The sequence below is a fragment of the Rhinatrema bivittatum genome, chromosome 4 (assembly GCF_901001135.1).
Source record: "Rhinatrema bivittatum chromosome 4, aRhiBiv1.1, whole genome shotgun sequence".
NCBI lineage: Eukaryota > Metazoa > Chordata > Amphibia > Gymnophiona > Rhinatrematidae > Rhinatrema > Rhinatrema bivittatum.
This window is the reverse complement of record NC_042618.1, coordinates 447,515,648-447,529,209: the sequence shown is the minus strand read 5'-3', so window position 1 is coordinate 447,529,209 and position 13,562 is coordinate 447,515,648. Positions and strand designations below refer to the sequence as shown.

General features: G+C 44.8%; 1 protein-coding gene across 4 annotated transcripts in view; it reads right to left on the bottom strand.

The window, feature by feature from the left end:
- Positions 1 to 13,562, bottom strand: part of ATP2B1 (ATPase plasma membrane Ca2+ transporting 1) — a 287,298-nt gene that overhangs the window by 122,946 nt on the left and 150,790 nt on the right. For all 4 annotated transcript variants that reach the window (XM_029601638.1, XM_029601641.1, XM_029601639.1 and 1 more), the window contains exon 6: positions 13,254 to 13,385. In XM_029601638.1, coding sequence (XP_029457498.1) covers positions 13,254 to 13,385 — 132 coding nt within the window. The remainder of the gene's footprint in view (positions 1 to 13,253; positions 13,386 to 13,562) is intronic.

Here is a 13,562-nt window from a genome sequence, read left to right as displayed (position 1 = left end):
ATTACCGTCGAGTTTGGCTCTCACGGCCTACTGGCCGCCGACCGTGATGCGGCTCAATTTTTTCATGGCCATGGCGTCGGTGTTCCGCCGGTACCCGGACTGTAATCACACCATGTCAATCACAGATCTCCACAAAGTCTGTGTAATGTGTCTCTGATGTGAGCACGATGTCCTAACCTGCACCAAATGTGCCCTAATGATACCAAAAGGTCGCAAGGCCAGAATGGAGAAGATGGAACTTCTCTTCTGTGCTCAAACCCCGACGCCGTCTATTGCATTGACTTCTTCAGAACCGGCACAGTCAACTTGGCGCCAGCATCGACCTCTGGCTGGTGACCATCCGGCATAGACGACTTCTCGGCCTTTAACACCCTCTACTCCCCCTCAGGACTGTGGGGATTGTAGAGATAAAACATTGCCACCGGCATCGAAAGTCTCGGGCTATCGAGGGAGCAAAATCATTGACCTCGCCGTCATCCAAGCCGCTGTCGAAGAAACCCCATCCAGAAAAGGCACTGACCTTTTTGGCGACCGGGTCACCGAGGCAACCCTCACCCGACAGGGTAACGGGAGCCGCGACTCCACCTTTAACGGTGGTTCCTCCGGTTATGCCTCTGCCGCCTCCTTCTGTTCCGGAGCAGGGGCTGCTTGCTCAGGTCTCCGATAAGAACAGGACCGGATGTTTTAGGAAGCCATCGATAAGGCGATGCATCGACTCCAAGTTCCTCCGACACCGGTACCGATTACGGAACCGACCACCGACCCGATTCCAGCAGCGTTGACACCGCTGCTCTCGAGGATGGAAGCACTCATAGCCACTTTTCCACCGATGGACCCTGGGTCACCGATGGCTCTGGTGCCCTCCCCGCTTACTTTGTCATCAGGAGGAGAAACTGTTCCGCAACTCCATCGGGAGTTCTGCCGATGCCTCAGCCATCGATGCAGATACGTCCGATGCCACCGATCCATCCATCGGTGCCCACACCGATGCCTTCGATGCCTCCAGTTATTCCTTCGAGTCCTTCTGAGCCTATACCAGGACCTTCAGGGATCCCACCGCCCCGTCCTCCTCTAGTTCCCTCAGAGGCCGCTCCGATTTCGGAGCGGCCTCAGAGGGAACGAGGAAAGCCATCTCCTAGGGCTCGGCACGCTCAAGGTGCACTAGTGTGCACCCCCTTGCGCACGCCGACCCTGGATTTTATAACATGTACACGGCTGCTCGCGCAGGTTATAAAATCGGGCGTACATTTGTGCGCACAGGGTTGCGCACACAAATGTACGCTTGCGCGTACGTCTTAAAATCTGGCCCTTAGTGTTACATACTCCTGTACCAGAAACCCCTGGTTGCATGCTATTTGGCTTTGGAGCCTCAATCAAAGGGAAAGAACAGAAAACAACATGTCACTTTACTTAAGCTCAGTGGATCATTTGGAGAAATTGGGAAAAGTTTGTTTACTGTAAACAGTTTTCAATAGATAGTAGGATGAATTAGCTATAATCCATGGGTGACATCATCTGGTGGCATCGAATGGACTAGTCTCTCCAAGCCAGTAGAACTTTGAGCTCTACTGAGCATGTGTGGGAGTTCCCACAAAGGTGTTATCAAGAGGTTTCTGAGGCAACTTTAACTAACTACATAGTAGATTTTCCAAGAAGGAAGGCAGGAATCTCATGGCTAATTCATCCAATATACAGAAAATCTATTTACAGCAAACAAGCTTGCTTTTTCCAGTCGATAAGCAGGATGAATTAGCCATGATCTGGGGGAAGGGGGGGGGGGGGTGTTCCAAGCTGGAGTCCGAGAGGTAATGCAGATAGGATCAGAGGTGTTAAGGCTCACAGGAGAACAAGTTTAAATCATGTTGGTTGCTCCACCTAGAATATTCTCTGCCATTTGAAATAATAGTTTATTAACAAATTTCTAAACCGCCAATCAATTTCTTGGTGGTTTACAACACACATTCACAATATTAATACAAACAATCTGTGCTGCCTTATTTGTTGATGCAAAACATGGCAACCTGTTTGAATTGAGATACTCATCTCCTGAGGTAAGTGTGTAAATGTCTTTGGCACATTTTTAATAGCTCTTAGTTTGAGAAGGTTGATTTAGAAAAACATTCCTGGGAAGACTATGCATTCTGTATGCGATAGGACTGCATATGAGTGCTCCCACCTGTGGTCGAGGCATTGGACATTAAGGTCACCTGATAAGGCAATGGTCAAAGTGGAGCACCATCCTGAAGTACGTGTGGCAGTAGCCACCAGTGGAGTTCTTGTTTCATATCTGGTGCTATACAAGCTACTAGAGATGTGAATCGGTTCAGGAATCGTGTTCGTAGAACCGTGGGAAATCTTTGTTTCCCGCGGTTCTGACCGCTTTTTCTTTTCGGCTGTCCCGAGCCCAAAAAAAAAAACAACCCACCCGAACCTTTAAATCCAATTTTATTTTATTTATTTTTTTTTTTTAGAATCCCTCACCCTCCTGACCCCCCAAAACTTTTCTAAAGTACCTGGTGGTCCAGCGGGGGTCCCGGGAGTGATCTACCGCTCTCGGGCCGTCGGCTGCCACTAATCAAAATGGCGCTGATGGCCCTTTGCCCTTACCATGTGACAGGGGCTATCAGTGCCATTGGCCGGCCCCTGTCACATGGTAGGAGCAATGGACAGCTGCCGCCATCTTAAAAAATGGCGCAGGCCATCCACTGCTCCTACCATGTGACAGGGGCCGGCCAATGGCACAGAGCCTCCCTGCCACATGGTAAGGGCAAAGGGCCTTTGGCGCCATTTTGATTAGTGGCAGCCGACGACCCGAGAGCGGTAGATCGCTCCTGGGTCCCACGCTGGGCCACCAGGTACTTTAGGAAAGTTTTTTTTTTTTTTTTTGGAGGGGGGGGTGTTCTAAATAATTAGATTTAAAGGGTTGGGGTGGGTTTGGGGGGGGATCTGTGTGCCCTTTTTTCCCGGCCCCCCCCAAAATAAGAAAACCACATGAAAATTGTGGGGTTTTCCTATTGCTTTCGGGGACCCCCCAATACCTGACAAATTAGAAAATATCATACGATATTTTCATCAGTCAGAAAAACAATGCACATCCCTACAAACTACCGTGTTCAGCAGTTGCAGGAGCTGGGTCCATTGATTTCACAAACCACAATGGAGGCAGCAAATGCAGAAGCATGTGAGACCACATATATTGCCACTGCAATATGGCCAAGAACCATCAGAACTTGGTGAGCCATAGGGGATGGAATCGACAGAAATCTCTTTACTAGAATATACAGGAGCTGGGTCTGGTTGGAGGGAAGAAATTCTCTCTTTCAAGGAAGGAAGTGAGAGTGGATTTCTTAAAGTTGATGAGAATACCAAGGTTCTGGAGAAGTTCAACCATGGCTTGAAGGGAATGTAATACCTCTCTCGGGTGAGGACATTATAATCAGCCAGTCATTGAGGGAAGGGAAAACTTGGATCCCCTGATGTCTGAGGTGGGTTGCTACCTCTGCAAGGCACTTGGTAAAGATTCTGGGCACAGCTGACAGGCCAAAAATGGAAGTGCTGTATATTGGAAGTCTGTAGAATCTGCTTGAAAGCGAATGTAGCAGCAGAATGAAGGGTGGATAAGTATATCTGTATAGGCATCCTTGAGGTCCAGCAAGCACATCCACTCCCCTTTGTGAATAGAGGGAATGATCATGCTGAGGGAATTCATTTTGAATTTCTCCCAGTGCAGGAACGTGTTCAGGTGTCGGAGATTCAAGATGGGTCTCAAACCTCCCAACTTCTTCGATATTAGGAAGTATTGGGAATAAAAGTCATTGTTGACCCGCAAAGATGGTATCTGTTCTATTGTACATTTTTTGAGAAGGGCTTGAACCGCCCCAGTCAAAGTTCAGGCAATTGTGATGGATCTGATGGGGAAATGCTGAGATGCAGAAGAACAAGCAACTAAGAGAAATGTAACCAGTTTCCATACTGGACTATCTTGAGGCCCCATGGGTTGTTTATTTTACCCACACTTCTAGGTAGGACTGGATTCTGCCGCCCACTGGGTTGAGGTTCAAGGACAGTCGGGATAAACAAAAAAGGGGCCAGGCTTCACCCAAGTTTGCTGAGATGCCCTTGGTTGATGGTGGTCCTACTGGCTGGATCTACCTGGAAGTTGTTGGTGCTGTTGCCACTGTGCTGGCAAGAGTGGTAGGCAATAAGATTGTACAGGATAGTATAGTGGCTTGTATGAAAAGAAGGACCTCCTTTTAGAAGGTTGAGGAGCTGGAACAGTAGATAATGATTGCACCACATTTTATTTCCTTTGAAAGACTGCTCCCTGACAGCAGTACCCAAATTGGGAGTTTCCCATATTTTCATTCGAAGGGTATCCAGAACAGTGTGTGTGCAGACAATACCATAGGCTTGGAGGGAATGTCTAAATTCATAGTAGTCCCATGACCTATGTTCAAGGGTTAGTGTCCTTGCATAATGGACATTTAGAGTTGTACTCATCTTTTCAAACTTCAAAAACATAAGGTCCTCCGATAGAAATGATCCAGCAGAGCTGGTGGCAGGTCAGATGGAATACCCGTGAATCTATCTGAGGATTCCTCTGAAGATGGCACACTCTAAGTTCTCCAAGATGATTGTAGTTAAAGAAGAAGATACTACAACTGATCCAGTTAGGTCAAGGGTGAAGAATCTGCAGCAATCTAAGAAGAGTTCAGTAGTGGGGGCACCCCAGGCACAACAGCTGAGGGGGACTTTGTCACCATTGCCTGGGTCTACAACATGAGAAGAGATGTTAGAAAAGGACAATGCAATGCCGCTCCACTGAGAGGGAGGCAAAGAAGCCTCTGACAATTTCTGTGTCTTGCTCAAATGAGTGTTGAACCCTCTGGACCAGAGTTGATGGAGGAATATCTTCCTCCGAAACAAGAACAGGATCCTACAATGAAAGGAGATATATTGGAGGAGAGTGGAATGATGGAACAGACCGGATCTGGAGTCTCTAGGCATAAATCTTAAGCCAATAGTTGCAAGACTGGAAGAGATCTGGTGATAAGGGGCAGAAGAGAGATTCCTCAGGTGGAAGCAGTCTGGGATGGGTACAGAGCTGAGAAGGGAGGGCAGCCTTCAAAATTTCAGGCTCCAAGACTCTAGAATGCACTGTGTAACACTCATGTGGCAATACAGGCATTTCAGGTGCTGAGACCTGCTTCACTGATTGAGATCACTTGGAGTGGCGATAAGAGGCGGCCAAATGAGTTGAGGATGGACATGAGGAATAATTGTAAAATCATCTTGTGAAGTAAAAGGGGTTGAATGCACTGCGAGTTGCACCATGCATCAAGTGTGTCGAACCACTGTATAACGAGTGCATTGACTTCCATGTACCATGTGTCAAGTGTTTCAATGTAGCTCGTTTCGTGCATTCCAATGTGCTGTGCCTCAGGTGGTCTGATGTGTCCTGTGTCGAGCAATCCAATGTGCCATATACTGGATGCTTTGATGCACTGTACATCACCGGTGTTGTGCATCAAGCCCTTCTGCTTCCCCACCAATGCAAATGCTGTTTTAATGGCGCCAATGCATCATGGTGCTTGTGCTTTTTGGGAAGGTTCCACTAAGTGTTGCCACTGTCTTCGACACATGGTGGCTCTCCAATCCTGGAGCTCCTGGTTGGGAGGAGGAAGGGTTTTTTTTTTTTGGTTTTTTTTAAGAGGTTTGACTAGTGACTAACTGGGGAGCCAGAGGACACCATCCTCTGAGAGGAGGATTTGCCATGACTTGTGGCCATATGATGCAGGTCTTCAACTTTTGCTGCTCTGGAGCATTCTGCTTGTGGTGTACTTGACTGCAGGCTGGGCAGTTCAATTGGTTGTGCTCTGGTCCCAGACAGCATTTCTGAATCACTTTACAGATAAAACTATCACCCAAAGCAGTATACAGTTTAAACAAGATACAAAATTTACATATCTAAAACTAAATCATTAAAAATATAACAAAACATAATTCAAGCCCTGCCTACAAATTTCTCATCCTCCCAGTATAAACTGTAGAAATTATCAATACATAGATAGGGTGCTCTGCAATTAGCATGAAATTTCAAACACTGCAAAACAAAGTCTAGTTGTCAGACATAAACCATGTCTTTAGCTTTTTCTGAAATGTCATTAAATTTACTTCTCTCAATTCCAAAGGAAGCCTATTCCATAAACCTGGAATAACTGTTGAGAAAGATCCATTACCCAAATGAGAGAGGCCATTTTCTTTCATAGCAGGAAACCGCTTCCCCACAGATCGTACATTTTTTTGCTTCATGCCATTCCAGAGAACCCTTCAATGAAGGGAAGCCAAAACCAGATTCTTAAATTTACATCTACTATAGGTAGCCAATGAAGTTGTAACAAAGGTTTAGCAGATGTTCTCCTAGATTTCCCCAAGACCATACAAAAACAGCTGTATTTTCAACCAATTGTAGTTTTTGAATCAATTTACCCTGTAAACCCGAATTCATTGCATTCAAGTAATCCAAATGTGAAACAATCAATGCATAAGTCTCCGCTTTTAATGATGACATCTAAACATGGTCTCAACTGCTTTACCAATTTCAATTTGGAATAAGTATACGTAATATTTATTTCAAATTGAAATTGGTAAAGCAGTTGAGACCATGTTTAGATGTCATCATTAAAAGCAGTGACTTGCTACCTGTGCAATCTGTTTTTCCAAGGTGAATTCAGTAGAACACTACCCCAAGGGATTTTATCTGATCGTTAGGAGTCAACTCTATTCCCATCAAACTAGTTAAGACAGGAATATCACCCATCATACTTTAAGTAGCTCAATCTTTTCCAAATTAATAACCAATTTGTTGTTATGAAATCAATGAATTACTGCTTTTAAACAAAGATTCAATCAAGAACTACATCCTCAGGGTTTTTAACTAGATGTGCCATAATCTGCACATTTATACAAAGAGTGATGCGATTTATGGTTTAAAATGCACATGCAAAAATGAATAGCCTTCAATCTTTTAATAAATCTGAATATCCAGCTTAGGGTAACTAATATGGTGTTTTTGGCTGTTTCTGGGGCTTTATCATTTTAAGGAAGAGACACTGTGCCGCAGATCACAGTGCATATGATGTGATAGATTTGAGTTTGGATCCTCCCATCTGTTGTAATCCTTTGAGCCTGAGCATACAGCAGAGGTTGTGCATTTAAACCTGGGAAGTAAGACAAAAGATGACTGCTCCTATGATAACAGTTTCTGCTGGCCAATAAGCAGCACTGAACGTGTCTCTTGAAGGTGCTCCCATTTCATCCAGTAAAAGTTCCTTAAGCTGTCCATATATGTCATGTGGAGGTCAGAAATCAGATGAAGAAAATGTGTAAGACACAAAAAAGTAGATTCAATTATATGCTGTGCACCTCTAGATAGTTGCAACAAGAGTACTGCTGTTCTGAACAACTTGCATGCTAAGAACAGTTTATCTGATTTAGTCAACACTACACTGTCAGACTTCAGAACTACCACCCCCAAAGAAAAAGAAAAAATCCTCCAAAGAAATAGCCAATCCCTGAGCCCATGTGACCCATTCTCCCAAGATTCATTTGCAACCTAGAGCAAGATCTAGCTCCATGACTTTCTAATATAGTTAATGCCAGCCTCTCTCAAGGCTCCTTCCCTGACACACTTAAAAAGCAATAATTAAACCCACACCCTGAAGAAGTCAGGGTCTCACCCCAAAAACAACTATTGCCCAGTCTCCCCTTCCTATTCAAGCTAGTAAAAAAAAAGTAATATACACTGGATTGCTAGATTTCCTCAAAGAGAATAACATCCTGCACCCTCACTAATCCAGAAAGGACATGGTACCGAAACTGTTCTACTGAACATCACCAATGGTATTCATCTAAATGTGGACCAAGGCAGTGACTCTAGACTAGTCTTTCTGCAGTGCTTAATACAGTCTATCACTATCTCTCGATTCAACATCTAATGGATATCAGTATCGTAGGCACTGCCCTCATACGGTTCACATCTTTTCTAACAACCAATCCATCATGTGGGCAAATGAGCAATCTACACCAAAAAACCTCATTTGTGAAGTACCTCAGGGCTCTGTTCTTTCCCCAATTCTTTTCAATATCTACATTTGTCCAATCTACAACCTAATTCTATTTGCAGATGACATCCAGCTTTGTGTTAAGCTCAGATCCAAAGCAGTTGCTTCTATCATTAATCTCAACAGCTGTCTTAACAGCAGTAGCCCAATGGCTCAGCAACCATAAACGCAAACTTAACCATACAAATCTGAACTCCTCCGGCTAAGATGTTGAGGCCACTCCCCAAAGTCCAAACCCTCCCTATCAGGAACCCCCTTCTCCAGCCCAAGGACTTTGTATGTAGCCTAGGGGTTTAACTTGATCCTAACCTTACAATGGATTGTCACATCAATAAGGTAGTGAAAGCCTCCTTTTTGTACCTGTGCCAGATTTGGCAATTGCGTAACTGCTTTGATCAGCAGAAACTGGCCTAGGTTATCTATACACTAATCACCAGTTGATTGAATTATTGTAATTCTCTACTGAATGGCATCTCACAAACCTTGAAACAAATACAACCTGTGCAAAACACTGCAACCAAAATCTTAAGTCAACTGACTACATTAGGTCCATCCTTTAGAGCAGAGCTTTCAAAGTGTGTGTCGCAACACTTTAGTGTGTCGCCTGCAGTGTGCCGGTGTGTCACGCAAGCCCAGTGCACGTGACGGGGCGGAGCAAGGAGAGGTCAGGGGGAGCCACCTCATCCCACTGGCGGCTGATTAGTGAAATATCGCTGTGCTGTGCCGGAGACACACAGCAGGAAGACCGGCAGGGCCGTGGTGGAGCTCACGTCACCACGGCCCGAAGAACAAGGTCACGTCTAAACGTGCAGGTGCTCCTCCTCCTTCCTGCCTGCGCGGCCCCGGAAGAAAAATGTTGCCGGAGCCGCATTGCCTTCGAAATGACACTAAATCCTAATCAGTGTTGACATTAAGACATTACTTAATCAGAAGTTTGACTGTAATCAGCTTTAAGACCATTCCTTCTGAAAAGTGGAATATCAAATGTTTGTAAATAAATAAATAGTCCCATCAAATGTACTAACTACCTATATCTGCCTTGATTACCATGCTGCAGGGGTAGCCAAATTTGATCCCTGACAGCCACAAACAGCCAGGTTTTCAGGATATCCACCATAAGATGATATTAGCATGCACTGTCTCCACTATATACATATCTATCTGGGCTCATTTGTGCTCTCAAGGACCGGAGTTGGCCACCCCTGCCATACTGAATGAGTGTCAAGACACTGTTTTTTGCTTTTAAATAAAACTGTAAACGTGCAGGGCCAGTTCTTCTGGGCAACTGTCTAGGGTGTTACATTTCTGGGGGTGGCAGGAAGAACCTCTCTCAGCATTAAATAGCTGTTCTGCTTATTATTCTAGTCTCTCCCCTCACAAGCAGTGTGCAGGGAAAACAAGGGAAGGTCGATGAGAATGAAGTGCGCAGAGTACAGCAAAGATAGACTTCTGCTCTCTAATCCAACCCACCCCTTCCCACCTGCTCCCTTTTTGCCTACAGGGAACAGGAGAGGAAGGGATGATACTGGCGTGGTCTGCAGAACAAAGAACAATGAAGGCAAGTGCATGTAAATCTCTGTCATGCATATTCATTGTGGATATTCTGAAAGCCAGGCCAGTTTGTGGCTCATGGCTCACCTCCCCTTCCCCCCCATTAGGGTATGTATTAGAGATGTGAATCGTTTTCCATATCGTCTTAACGATAGAAATCGTGTGGCAGGAGAAGAAAATCGTGTTTGGCACGATTATTTCGTTGAAAAATCGTTAAAAATCGTTTTTTCCGATTAGTGCGCACTAACACTAACTCAAAATGATACAAATAGACACTTTCCAGGTCACTGAAGGTCAGTTAGGAATGAATGTGTGTTCCTATTGGCTGGCAGCCCTCTTATCTATTGATGTTACCAAGGTTACCACTGAGGTGATGGTTGGGGGGATGGGAAATGGAACTGGAAACTCATGAACACCAACAGAAAATGAAACAAAGTGTTCACACTTCCCAGGTCAGTAAAGGTCACTTAGGAATGAATATGTATTCCTATTGGCTGGCTGTGCTCTTACTATTGATGTTACCAAGGTTACCACTGAGGTAATGGTTGGGGGGATGTGAAATGGAAACAGTTGGAAGCTTGACATGTGATGATCAGCACTCACGTGACTAGAACTTCTTTGTTTATTATTTTTGTTAGCAGACACGTGCATGTTGAATTTGCCAATCACTGTGCATTTTAGAAAGGTGGTCCTGGCTGGAACTGTACACAGTTCAAATATATGTAATTGATTGTTGGAAAGTGTATTTTTTAAGTAGCCACACTGGCACAAGTATGTTTACTTTTCCTCCTACTTAACTCACTAGCTCAGCTTTGTAAGAAGGGCTTCTCTGCTTGAGGGTCAGGCAGCTCCCCCCTGTCTGTGAAGCCAGCCTCTCACTAGTAATGCAGGGAGGGAGCTGTCTCAGACTTCACCATCCTCCTCCCCCCCCCCCCCTCACCCACACACCATTCACTAGCTGGGACATGGGGGAAGTCAGGAGTGAGGGTCAGGCAGCTCCCCCCTGTCTGTGAAGCCAGCCTCTCACTAGTAATGCAGGGAGGGAGCTGTCTCAGACTTCACCATCCTCCTCCCCCCCCCCCCCTCACCCACACACCATTCACTAGCTGGGACATGGCGGAAGTCAGGAGTGAGGGTCAGGCAGCTCTCCCCCCTGTCTGTGAAGCCAGCCTCTCACTAGTAATGCAGGGAGGGAGCTGTCTCAGACTTCACCATCCTCCCCCCCCCCCTCACCCACACACCATTCACTAGCTGGGACATGGGGGAAGTCAGGAGTGAGGGTCAGGCAGCTCCCCCCTGTCTGTGAAGCCAGCCTCTCACTAGTAATGCAGGGAGGGAGCTGTCTCAGACTTCACCATCCTCCTCCCCCCCCCCTCACCCACACACCATTCACTAGCTGGGACATGGGGGAAGTCAGGAGTGAGGGTCAGGCAGCTCCCCCCTGTCTGTGAAGCCAGCCTCTCACTAGTAATGCAGGGAGGGAGCTGTCTCAGACTGGTATCAGGGTTAGGGCACTGTGTGCAGGAAGATCACAACACTCCTGGTATTAATAGGGATAGGGCACTGTAAGAGATGACTGTAGTAGATTGAATAAAGATCTGATGTTTCTGCTCTCCTCACACCAAACAAAAACAACACACAAGCAGAGAAGCCCTTCTTACAAAGCTGAGCTAGTGAGTTAAGTAGGAGGAAAAGTAAACATACTTGTGCCAGTGTGGCTACTTAAAAAATACACTTACCAACAATCAATTACATATATTTGAACTGTGTACAGTTCCAGCCAGGACCACCTTTCTAAAATGCACAGTGATTGGCAAATTCAACATGCACTAGCATTTCAGGTGCCTGCTAACAAAAATAATAAACAAACAAGTTCTAGTCACGTGAGTGCTGATCATCACATTACTTTTTTTGTCAAGCTTCCAACTGTTTCCATTTCACATCCCCCCAACCATTACCTCAGTGTTAGCCTTGGTAACATCAATAGATAAGAGCACAGCCAGCCAATAGGAATACATACATACATATTCATTCCTAAGTGACCTTTACTGACCTGGGAAGTGTGAACACTTTGTTTCATTTTCTGTTGGTGTTCGTTAGTTTCCAGTTCCATTTCCCATCCCCCCAACCATCACCTCAGTGGTAACCTTGGTAACATCAATAGATAAGAGGGCAGCCAGCCAATAGGAACACATATTCATTCCTAACTGACCTTCAGTGACCTGGAAAGTGTTTATTTGTATCATTTTCAGTTAGTGCGCACTAAATCGAGTTAGTGCGCACTAACGGGGAGTTAGTGCGCACTAATTCGATTTAGTGCGCACTAACACGATTTAACGATTTTTAACGATAAATCGTTAGAATTTCTATTGTATCGTGTTCTATAACGATTTAAAACGATATTAACATTATCGGACGATAATTTTAATCGTTGAAAAACGATTCACATCCCTAGTATGTATACATTCAATTTGGGCATTTATATAATCAATTAGCAAAATTGTGTCTGTCAACTAACACTGAGGAGACTTCAGTTGAATATTGATCACTTTTGAGGACTCACTCCCCCTCTATTTTACTATTTTTCGAAGCAATTGGACATTTAGAGCAAGACTGGAGGCGGGAAGAACTCTAGGCTACCTCTGTTTCTAGCCTGATGAAATTGCTTTGTCTGCCTTCTTGCCAAATCTGGTTCCAGTTGGGAACAGACATGCCATATGACTCATTAGCCTAGAAACAACACACATACACAGACAAGGAAAAAAAAAAAACTGATGTAAAGAAAAAACAGATCAGAAAATACATTTGTAAAAAGCCATATTGGGGCTAACCCGGTGGCTCAGGCTATAGTTCTGCCTAGGGCATCAGGTTTCACAGACGGTACCCTCCAGTCCTCAAAATCCCTTGAACCATCCAAGCCTACCAACTGAGGAGAGTGGGGCAGGGACCGCAAAAAAACAAACTTCTACAGCACATCTAGACCTGGTAAGTAAAAGAAAGCAAAAGCTGCTTCAGCAGCCTAAAGGGAAGGCAGATCAAAAGCTCCCCCCCCCCCCCCCACCCCATAAAGAGTAGAGATGTGAATCGGAACTGAAATCCGAACCGATTCTGGTTCCGATTCACATCTCTAATAAAGAGTCTCCAGCGCTGTAGGCTCGGGAGAGGGTTGGCACAGAGAACACCCATGGAAAACCTAATCTAGGGGCAAACTGATTCTTCCTTTTACATGGGTTTGGGCAAGGCAAGAGCAAAAAAAAGAAAATTTAAATCTGCAACATTCTTCTTAGGGATTACGGCTAACCAGTACTGCTCTCTGCTTTGCCTTGTGCCTCCTATGCACCTAGGAAATGCATTTATTACTGTATGAGCGCATATATCTTGTTAACATGTTGTGCCTCATGTTTATAGAAAAATACGTTTACCACCTCTATTGATACCAAATCAAAACAGTCATTACCCTATCCTAAAAACTGTATATCATTATCACTTCCCCTTGGAATGCTTTCTTTTTTTTGGTTTTAAAATGTTGGGAAAAAAATATACAAATACACAATCAAATCAGTCAGCTAAAATGCTTACTTTTCTTGTCCTTCTTCTCTTTTTCTTCGTCATCTTCCCCAGCCCCGAGTAAAGTAAAGATAATACCAGTCTGAGAATTCACACCAATAGCTGTAACTACAATTTTTCCAGATCCTTCCATCACATGGGTACCTGAAATTACAGTTACATTTATTCTTTACGCTTATGTTAGCTCCCATCATTGCTACATGCACTCTGATACAACTATACATGGCATTTGGCTTCATCAGCAGCATGCTACGGTGTATGTATTAAAAAATCAAGGCATTTTGGCTGCCGACTGGCAGCAGAAAGTTGCATGGCTCCCTC